We start from the raw sequence: 11,729 nt of genomic DNA, 5'->3' as shown, positions 1-11,729 counted from the left end.
GCCTGGACCTGGCTGACACTCGGTGTACGTAAGAGTGTATACAGAATTCTTGTTAGGGGTGTTTTATGAGACAGTAACTCATACACCCATGTACACTCTGATGCAGCAAAAATATCACACACCCCACATATAACTTCCTTAGTAAACCACACACAGCACATGGAGGTATATACACGGATCCCTCCTGTACTACGTTCTCATACAACCCACCTGTATCACAATCCTCTCCTCCAACACCAAACGCTGGAGATGAGATATGTATATAGACACACACACTATATATATAGGACACACACACACACACACTATATATATATATATATATATATATATATATATATGTATCTCCACAACTCTCGCACAAACACAGCTAACTTCAGCCATCGCTAATTACCTCTGTAACAACCAGTCACGTGTCATACACACCACACTTGTAACACATTCTTGAGTAATGCCAGACCCGCTTTGTACAAACCACAGTAAACCACAGTCTCAGTAACCCATGTCAGGATTGCCAGAGAAAATATGGGCTATCCAGTTCAATTTGAATTCCAGATAAACAACAAGTAATTTTTCAGTATCCGTATGTCCCACATATTGTATGGGCCATACTTACACTAAAACTAAGTAAGAACAAATACTGCATGGGAATACTTACACTAAAAAATTATTCTGGGTTTATCTGAAACTGAAATTTAACTGGGTGCCTTGTATTCTTGTTCGCTAAGTCTGGCAACCCTTATATACTTACCACCAGCTGATGTATTATATATTTATTGTAGTTTTGTTTAGTGTGTGTCTTCCCCTACTAGAATGTGCAGCGTTACCAGAGACTACAACAATGGAAGAGTGCCGGATACACAGGAGTAGCTGCTCACTGAATCTTGGTGAATGAATGAATGAACACGCACCATAAATACAAGCCACACCATGTAATGAGGAAAAGTTACATGTCCCAGAATTCCTGACTTGTGAACAGAAAAAATGCACACAAAGGCCACAGACACAGATAGACACATCTGCACTGTGCTCCCCATGCCAACCCCACACTTACCACAGACTTAACTGATACACATCACTCACTCTTCCCACACACTCACAGTCACCACCGAGGCCTACATTACCAACTAGACAGTGAGAGAATAAGTATTGATTGGAATTAAATCCTGGAGGATCCACTGGGAACCACACTCTCAACTGTGTGTATTCACTGCACCTGACACGTGTCACACACTCAGCAAATATTTGTGGACAGAGGACTGATGAACCCACCCTGAGCCTTCCATTCCTCCCTCAGGAATCTCGAAGTCACAAGAGGATCCCCCTCGGCTTGGATCCACTGTGGTGGCCCAAGGCTGCAGCCCAGGGGCAGTGGAGGTCTCCTCTGCCCCTAAATACTTCTTCTGTACTTCTACTCCGCGCAAGCTCAGCTACGCTGGTAAGGGCGCGGGGCTCCTCAGGTGAGGGGGTGCTTGGCTGTGAGGCAGGAGGCACACAGATCCCAGGGAGGCTGAGAGGAAATCCAGGGTCATCAGAGGTGATGAGGGCTCTGTGGAGGAGCCTGGGCAGGATGGCTGAGCTGTTCCGAGGGCGTGGATGCCAGCTGAGTCTGGGGGGGCGGTGTGAATACTGGTAGTACCATGGTGGGGAAGTCAAGGAGCAGGGGCCGGAAAGGTCTGGGCTTGAGGTGGAGGGAAGAGGGACCAGATTAAGCATCTTCAGAGGAAAATGTAGGCTTTGTCTTTGCCTTTGCTTCCAGAGAAGGACAGAGTTCTGCATCATACACCTCCAGCCTGAGAGCAGGACCATCCAGCTCAGGTCCACACAGCTCACACATACATCTGCCCTCCAGGCACAGCCCTTCTCAGAGCACACATAAACCCCAAGCACCACAGCCCCATTCCACAAGTAATGCACCACCGATATTACCAAAATCACACTCCTTGTCATACACGCATCCAGCCGCATCCCTCACTTACCACAGCCCTCACCACCATACTCCACACCCCTGTATACAGACACCGCTCCAGTATCCCCCCCACGCACATGAAAAGCCCACAGATGACACCAGATACACCGCTCCATCCTACGGCCAACAGACACCAAGCTCACGACATAGCTACGTCATGTAAATGTCCCTCTCTCGTCTACCACACCTGCTCCCTCAGCTTCCGGCACGGCCCATGCATGTTATTATGGTTTTAATTTCCTTTTTCAGCAATGCGGAGATTTCGAGACACTGCCTGGCCTACAGCACCCCTAGCCCAGGTTCAGGAAGAAGGGGAGACCGCTCCCCCATCACACTGTGTCTCCTCCTCACTCTCTTCACCCTGTAAGGACTATCTGCACCCAGACAAAGAGGAAAGGGGCATGAAAATATACTACGTGCAGGTACAAGTGAACAAGGGTGTCGCTGTCTCCTGGAAGACAAAGAAACCCTTGGAGTTGCCTGAAAAGCAGCTGACGATAGAAGAAGTGACCCTTCCTGAGGATGCGTGCACAGTAGGCACTTGCCCCTCTGATGTGTCCACCGAAAGCCTCCTGTCTGACAGTGAGCCCACTGGGGAGGAGAAAGAGCATGAGGAAAGGGCAGAGCCAGGCAGCCCATCAGGGTCACCTGCCGTCGAGGAGAGACCCAGGGCCAAGACACCGGACTGGATGGTGACCATGGAGACCGGCTTCAGGTGCATGGCCTGCTGCCGGGTCTTCCCCACCTTGGAGATCCTCCAGCAGCACGTGAAGGGCGGCGTCCTGCAGGGCTTCAGCTGCCGTGTCTTTCATCTCAACATGGCCCAGTGGATGGGCAATGTGGAATCCGAGAGCACACCTGAGGAGGAGGAGGAGGAGGAGGAGGAGGAGGAGGAGGAGGAGGAGGAAGAGAAGCAAGAAGAAAAGGAGAATGAGGGAGAGCAGCCCACGGGGGAAGGCCCCAGCCCAAAGAGACCCCGCAGGCAGGGTCTTTTCTCTCCTCTGAGTTCCAAACAGCAACTGAGATTCATGGGACAGAAGATCCTGGAAGACGGTGTGGCCGTCCCTTGGAAGAGGTAAGGCTTGAGGCTGGCACTCTTCTGAGCCTATGTCACGACGGCCCAGAGGAGTCTAAGGGAAGGGGCCGCACACATGTGCTGGTTGACCTAATGGCTCTGCAGTTGCATCAAATGGGACACACCCAGCACTAACAAAGGCATTTTACGTCAGCTCTGTTGACGTAAACAAGAAGGTGGAGCCTTTTCCTAGGAGTTTTCTCAGGGTCTGCACGATGGACCTCAACTCTTAGAGGACGTACCGCCAGCAGCTCCTTCTCGGCAGAGAGAGCCAGGAGTGGTCTCAAGAGAGGACGGGGGCCCTTGCAGGACCAGAACTTTGAGGTCTGAGAGCCTTGGGCCTGAGCCGAGATCTCACCCTGACCACTGTACCTAGCCTTCTGTGACAAAGGGGAATATGAAAGAGAGTCACGTGGAAATGAGGTCCCCCGAGATATGGAAGTGTTCCAGAACCTTCGTTGCGTGGTAGTTGATCTGGAGCCAAGCTCACTGTGGTGTGTGTGGCTCTGAGCATTAAGGCAATGCTGGAGGGTAACCCTGACCAGCAGAGCTTGGAGTGCTTCTTGTCTCTTCCTGTCCTACCTCATTTGTTTTATCCCTTCCAGGGAGAAGAAAGGACCCTCGGGAGAGTAGCAGACAGAATGCCGTGGTCTGAAGGAGGATGAAGGGACCGGCACTCAGTCTAACATCATATGACAATAGAAGCGTCCTAGGCAATAAAGGGCATTTCCCAAACCTTTCCTGGAGCTTTTATTTAATGACATTTTTCTATCTATGCGTCTATCTGTCATCTACATCTGTATCTTTCAAGGTTTGTGAACAAGCTTTCACATAAGCACTAGAGACGTCCGCCAGCATTTTCCAGAAGAGGCCTGCAAATTGCTGGGGACTCCTCACAAATAGGGAACGGCCACAACCCCTGCCACACAGACTATGCGCGTGGCCCTCCTGACGTACTCCCACTCTCTCTCTGAATTTCCCAACGTCTGAGATGAGGGTGCTGGCTGGAGGCAATGATCACGTGCAGGCTGAATCTTCTCCAGATTCTGATTCTCTTCCTGGGCATATCGTCCTCAAGCACAGTCTCCATGTCCCTGGCCACACTGATCTCTCTCCTTCAGTCCTTCCCTCCCTCCCTCTCCTGCCTCCCAGTGCAGAGAATACTTTTTTGCATTTGAGACGACATTTATTTTTGGTTCACAGAATTCTCACCTGTTCTACTGTGGCCTCCGTTGTGAACATTCCAAAGCTGAGACTTTTCTGTTTTTCTCCCTCATTTCTGCTGAGTCTTTACCTTCCTAATGCAGTGAACTCACAGTGCCTAGCTGACTGGATGGGGAAAAAAATCCAGGGAGCAAAGAGAAATAATAAAAGAATATATCAGTTAATTTTTCATAGTGTTATCCAACTACATATTTTTAAAATTTTGGAATAATATTAGGAATCTTCTCTTTATAAAAAACTGAATTATCGGGCTTCCCTGGTGGAGCAGTGGTTAAGAATATGCCTGCGAATGCAGGGGACATGGGTTCGAGCCCTGGTCTGGGAAGATCCCACGTGCCACGGAGTAACTAAGCCCGCGCGCCACAACTACTGAGCCTGCGCTCTAGAGCCCGTGTGCCACATCTACCGAGCCCACGTGCCACAACTACGGAAGCCTGCGTGCCTAGAGCCCATGCTCCGCAACAAGAGAAGCCACTGCAATGAGAAGCCCGTGCACCACAGCCAAGAGGAGCCCCCGCTCACTGCAACTAGAGAACGCCCGCTAGCAGCAACAAAGACCCAATGCAGCCCAAAATAAATTAATTAATTTTAAAAAATTGAATTAGTTTCAAGGGTACAATGTATAAAAGTACAATAAAAGCCCCCCTTCATAACCCCCCAACCCCACTCTCAAGATGGAATAGATATGCTGTGATACAATTTATAGTCGTAGTACTACTCCTCCTCCCACCACATCCGAAATCCTCTGAGCCCGGTGCAGCAGCTTCCTTTCACAATGCTAGGACCCGCCACAAGACAGATGATAATCCCTTTGGACATTTCAAGGAGCGGCACCAAGGGAACAGTACCGGGGAAATGCCACTGACAGCTCAGAATATCCATGGCATTTCTAGAGCCTCGGCACTGCTCTCGCTCTGGGAATGAAGAAACACAATCTACATAGAACCACATATACAAGCCTGCACGATGGATGAAGCCAAGGTCGCCTCCATGATTTCCCTTCTGACCACCTTATTGTCTCCTCAACCATAAAAGGTGAACTTGAAACTCAGGACCTTGCCTTGTCACCAGAAACATCCAAGCTTGGATCACTCTTTCTAAGACCAGATACTTGCTCTCTGAACTATTAGAGACTTGTCACATACACACAGGTAGAACAGGATTATTTCTATCTACCTGGGGACATGGAGTCTTTCACATTGCTCCTGTTAAAACTCTCACAACAGCAAAACTTTACCTACAAAGGGTTCAAGCTATGACACTCCCAACTTCCGCAAACCTCCTCAGCTCTTGTGAGTCACATGCAGCCAATTCCAGGAATTGGAAACATGGTTGTGAGGATGAAACTGACTTTGGGGCTCCCCTTGGATATGGTCTTCCAGACTTACCAAAAGGCCATTAAGAGGAAGGTTTACCCCACCTCAGGGAAACCCGAGGCAGTACTTGCAGTCAAGGGCTGGCCATGGCTTCTGAGCTACATCCAAAAAGAATTTCATACTGTACCTGGATCTGCTGAAGCCATTTCTGACTGTCCGAGAGCCAGCATGTACCGCTCCTCAACTGCCTCCGTTGTGGATCATCAGTAGGGCTGTCAGATTTAGTAAATAAAAATACAGGATACCCAGTTAAACTTGAACTTCACATGAATAATAAGTCATTATTTTTAGTATAAGTAGATCCTATGAACTATTTGGGGCATACTTATCTTCAAAATGTACTTGTTGTTTTTCAAACATTCATATTTAACTAAACAGCCTATATTTTATCTGTCAACCCTACTCAGCAGAAATGATGGAGGCTCATAGAGATCCAGGAGACGCCTCAGCGCCTCCTCAGCTTTTATTTCTACGTCCTGGATAGCGAGCACGAACCTTCCACTCCCAGTCATTGGCTAGAATGGAGGATATTCTCTGTTTTAGAGCTTTTTCTACTTGTCATTGTTATTATCTTCCTTATTTTAAAGAGATGTTTATTTTTCCCCAAACTTAATAGCTCATCCAAAAGTATTTCAAAGTTCATTAGACAAGGGAAAAACAACATGGTTCTGAAAAGTGAAGGAAACCGCCTGGTGTTTAGTAAAGAAGTAGTAGGGAGATTGAAAAAGCCAAACTTAATAAGCAGATCTCTCCAAGGGTATTTTCAGAGCTTGATACCCTCCCACACCCTGAAAATATTATTACATCAAGAATGTAGAACTGCTAACCAAATGTAAGGCTCCCATATGATTCTATCAAACTGAGGATGCTTCTTTACTAAGCAGTGAGCACACTTGCTGCCCCAGGGACCTTGGCAGTTGCAACGTAGGGCTCTTCCCTTTGGGATGGAAACAGCAAGTTTTCCTGTGGTCTACACGCTGGCCCCAAAAATACTACACTCCCAATACTTGTCAACTTTAAGTATTTTCCTACATATCTCCATTTTTCTGTTACTATTTGGACTACATCCTAGACTTGACACTACATAAATTGCATTCAAGAAGCTATTTTTTAAAGTTGGTAGGAAACCTTAAATCTATGGCTTGCAGTCCCTGGCTTACTTTCATCCAGGTGCATAAGGGTTTTCAAAAGTAGTCAGGTTAGTTACCCCGTATCACAGCCCCACGCTTGTGTCACAGATATAAAAATGGAACATGATATTTAAGGTTTTAGTTGCCAAATCATCAAGCCTCCCAGACAGAGGCAATAGAGCAAAATGATTACAGAGGCATGGATTTTGATTTGCTCCAGCGTCTTGGGCAAGTCACTTGGCCTCTGTATTTATTTGTACTTATCTGCACTTATCTGTCACTTGGGGGTCATAATTGTACCTGGTCCATGGGTACGCTGTACAAATGATCTGTAAAGTAGTTACAAGAAACCGACACAGAGTAAGCACTCCACAGACACTGGCTATTAGCTATTGGAAATAGTTCTCCGTGAAACAGATGACTTTATCCGTGGATGACTCGGTGGGAGACAGTGAATCACAGAATCACAGCATGTTGAAAGTGACCTAGTTCACACTCTTATGTGAAAAGAAGAAAAGTGTGCATGCGTAGAAAATGTCTGAAACTTTACACAAGAAAGAGTTCATCATGTTAACTTTGAGGATGAGAATAAATCAGGAAAGGAGGAAAGAAAAACTTGAGTGTAATTCAATTTCTCTATCATTTGTGTTTCTACACTGAGACTCTGAATACACTGGAAGTGCAATTTTTTTTAATGTGGCGGGATAAAGGTTTTCAAGTTCTCCTGATCCATCCGTATTATTAGCTCAGAATTGCTGGCATTTCTTGCCATCTTTGGATCTACACCCATCTGAGTCAGTGGGCCATTCTGGACGGAGGAGATAATAGAGCAGAAGTGAAGTGAGAGAAAAGGAGAGACAAGATTTTCTCTTTTCTCTTCAAAGAGGAAAGGTCTTTGGAATGGGAACAACTCACAACCAAACTTTGGGGAAAGGATGTGATGGAAAACGAGACAAACATCCTACCCCTGTGATGAGAAGGATTCCCTGGGCTGGATGGAGGGAGGTCACAGGTGGCTGGACAAGGAAACCAACTAGGGAGAAACACACACAAGTGCAGAGCAAACACCCTGAGGCCACTCAGCCTGACTCCATGCAAACATGTGTCCAGCAGACAGCCCTTCACCTGTGGCTCCCCAGCAAGACAGGTACCTCGGGGGTGCCAACTCATTCTGAGTCCATTATGCCTGGCCATTCATAAACCGCTGTCTAACGTGTGAGGAATAAACTCTCAATGTTTATGAGGAAATTGGGGAAGGAGATTGAAAGGTTACTTAAACGAAAAAAAAAAGAAGTTCAGGAAGGCAAGATGGTAGAGAGACAAGAAAAAGACCTTAAAAGATAGAAAGGATTTGCCAAAGAAGAGAAAGCAAAAGAAATGATTCCGAATGGGTTAACCTGCAGCTAGGAAGTTAAGGAAGATTATTGATGGGTGAAGACTATGGAATAAAGTGAATAAAATTTCTCAGAAGTTGCTGAGAATATGGTAAGCAGCATGATTATCAAATTATGAATTGGCTGCAATGGCATTCTAGGGGGACACTAGGAAGGTGAAGCAAATGTTCCTGAGATGACAGTAGCAGGTGGAAAGTTGTTTCAGGGGAAGATCAGTCTTGCAGAGGGTGTATCAGAGGAGGGCAAGTGTGAGCAAGCAAGGAAATACTAAGTGTATACGGTTCCTTCACTGAGTGCACCCAGCCCCGCGGTCAGCCTTGAGAACAAGCAGGACTTCAGGTACTGGAGCTACATTTCAGTCATCAAGACTTGAGAAGACACCCTTAACTCAGGTCTTCTCTTCAAACTCCATCTTTCCTTCTTGACCTTCATTTGGCCTCTTCCCTTACCCTCAAGCTGTGGACTGAGGCCACAGAGCAAGATGGGTCACTAGTGTCCTCCATCCCCTGGCGACTGTGGTTCACATCACTGGAGTACCAAAGGCAATAACCAAGTAACAGACACAAGAGTGTATGAAGAAGAAGAGATTCTGATAAGGCTTTCTGTGACAGTGTGGGCCAAGTCGGCTCTATATGGCTGGTATCACGTGAATTATGAGCAGCCTTAGGGGAGAAGTCCTCAGAAGGCAGAGCCTGGCTCTCGAGAGGCTCTGCGTGCTCACAGCCCACTCCAAGACCTCAGTTACAGCTTCGGCCCCCAATATCCCTCCCTCTGCCTGCTCACAGTTTTTGAAGTCTTCTTTCCTCCACATTTCTCTTGAGAGGTGGAGGAGGAAGATGAGCTTCAGGCCAGCTCAGACTCCCCTGGGATCCCAGCAGGATGCCTATCATTAACCTCCCACCTTCTAGGAAGCTCCTAAGATCTTCACATTTGGGGCAGTTCTCATTTCAGCTGTGCTTCAAATTGCTGGCTGGAGACGGCCTGTTGGAAGGTGGCTAAAAGCAAGTAGCAATCCTTCGGGCAGCCTGGCCCTTCTCGACTGTCAGACATCTTCAGGGATATTCTAGGAAATGTTGTTTGTTCTAGAGAAGGGAGGGAAACAATCCAATTGTCCAATAATGCTTGAATGGAAAATAAATGATGCTATATGCATGTGATCACATAATATCAAACAGTCAAAAATCAAAGACCTAGATCTATATGGATTCACGTGGATAAATCTTGAAAACATAATATTGATTGAAAGAAAATAAGATAAAGAATGTTAGATTGTGATAACAGGTATGTAAGTATTTAAATATTTAAATCAATTCAACATATTGCTTCTATATAGAGAGATGCAAGAAAATAAACTTTATCCAAAGAACACATTATTTACATTTAATATGCTCATTTATCTAGGAGACCCAAAAGAACCCACAGATAAACTAGCAGGAACTAATAAGACGGTTCAACAAGGCACACACATACAAGATCAATAAATTTTAAAAGTCAATCAGGCTCCTCTACACTGGCGATAACAAATTAGAAACTATAAAAGAAAATAAGAAAAAAAGAAGATCTAAAAATTGTCACAAGAGCCGTATAAATTATTTAGAGCTAAGCATACGTAGAAGGCAATATAACTAACAAACTGAGTACGAAAGACTGTTGTTACTTTATGAGAACAGACCCTCTTCTTAAGGAGCAGATCAGTAAGTGAGAGTGAATCAAAGAAACACAGCATTTGAAAAGTCAGCTAGTCCAAGCCTCTTGATCGCACATACAGAAGCTGAAGCCCAGATAGGTTGAGTTACTTGCTAAAGGGCCCAATGTCCTGACTCAAGGACTAGCATTTTTCACTCAGTCGCAAGACACAATCAAATGCAGTGCCTTGGAAAGAGATGGGGAAAAAATGAAGACATCAATTATATAGTTCCTCATCTTTAAGTACAGAAATAGCCGTGACAAAATTACACGTATTGAGGGAAAATTGAAGTGCAGAGTTTAAAATGTCAATAATCCACAGGGAAACTGGAGACCATTTAAAACATTCATATTAAATCTCTCTAGAAAAGACATTAAAAGATCTCCAATCAAAATGTGAATTTTATAATAGACATGGTATGATACAATTTATAATAGATATGGTATGAACCTTTCCCTTTCACGGGAAAGCTTCGGCTGGGAAAAAGGAATTGTTCTTGAAAATGGGGCCTGTGCTACTGCAGACACTGTGCTCAACCTAGGTCCACCGAACGCTCTGATGTCATCACTGAGGTCACAGAATTCCACTGTGCGCCTGGCAACCTTGCAAACATAACAGCCCTGGTGAGCACTAGGCAGTACTGCTGGTTCACTCAGTGGTACAAGTTTTTCAGCCATTTAGGAGACTTGACTATTTTTGTTTGTATTGAATCATTTCAACGGATTGCCCAAGAGCCAAGAAGGGCCAACCTGTAGGGAAGAGGAGGAGTTGGACATCTCTTGAGGCATCTTCTAAGGGAGACTTCTAGTTGGTACGATGGAACGGCGACAAAAGAGGAAACATCTGGAAAATGAAGAGTCCCAGGAAACTGCCGAGAACGGAGGAGGTATGTGGGGGGCAACTTGGCTGGGGCACATGGGTTTCTGCCAAACTGAAGCTTCTCTAGGAAGCGGGGGACTGAGAACGTGTCACCTGTGAAGCAGGGAGCGAGAGACCTTGTCTCACTGATGCTGCCGTATCTATCTGGAGGGCCCCTGGGGTGTGAGACGGCACAGAACGGCCAGATGCCCCCTGGGAGATGGGAGGTCAGCTCCGCTGCTCTGAGGACTCTCTCCTGGGGCAGCCGGGCCTGGAGCTTTGTCGGACTCACAGCAGGCTGCATCCTGCTTGCACAGACCTAGAGGTGCAGCTTTTCTCAGTCCCCGATTTCTCTCTTATTCTCTTGGATCTTTCCCTGGGGTCATGAGGTGGGGGATGTGAAGGATGCAAGGATGCTGAGAGAGACCCATGAGTTACTTGGCCTCTTTTACCAAAGTGGAAAGAGAAGCCCCATGAGTTGAAGGCCCTGTTGAAAAATATCTTGACAAGTGGAATGCACTTTGAAAGAAGATTGTTTGTCTAGGGATGGTGTCATATTGAAAGCAAGGAGGATTTATTCCTTCAACAGGAAGAATTTCCCAAAGGAGATCAAGGGAAGGGAAGGGTTTTCCAGAGATTGAGACAACGTGAGCGGGGGTGAGAAATGGCCTCAGGGTCCTGCAGGGAGCTCTGAGAGCCACGGGCCACGTGGTGCCTGCGTGCATTAAATGTAGGCGAGTAGCTTGCCCTGGGAGAGGGGTGGTCACCCCAAAGCTCCAGCTAGAGGCCTCTGCCCCAGATTAGAGCCCAGTAGCTCCTACCAGGCCCAGGGCCCTGGAGACTGTAGGATGGGCCCTGGCAATGGAGGTCTAGACAGCAGGCAGATTTCCAGGCAGTGGCTGGGACAGGCTGGGGAAGGCAATGACTGCCCCTGACCATTCAGAATATTTTGGTGTGTGTGTGTGTGTGTGTGTGTGTGTGTGTGTGTGTGTGTGTGTGTGTGTGTGTGTGTGTGT

The 11,729-nt window shown here is 46.6% G+C and overlaps 1 protein-coding gene across 1 annotated transcript; it reads left to right on the top strand.

The window, feature by feature from the left end:
- Positions 1-434: 434 nt before the first annotated feature.
- On the top strand, positions 435-3,751 carry LOC309815217 (protein FAM170A-like). Its single transcript, XM_082641867.1, has one exon. The coding sequence runs from the start codon at positions 2,221-2,223 to the stop codon at positions 3,046-3,048; it is 828 nt and encodes a 275-aa protein (XP_082497993.1). The 5' UTR covers positions 435-2,220; the 3' UTR covers positions 3,049-3,751.
- The last annotated feature ends 7,978 nt before the right edge of the window (positions 3,752-11,729 follow it).

This window comes from Mesoplodon mirus, assembly GCF_964341445.2.
Source record: "Mesoplodon mirus genome assembly, chromosome: 14".
NCBI classification, from domain to species: Eukaryota; Metazoa; Chordata; class Mammalia; order Artiodactyla; family Ziphiidae; genus Mesoplodon; species Mesoplodon mirus.
This window is presented reverse-complemented; position numbering and strand designations above follow the sequence as displayed.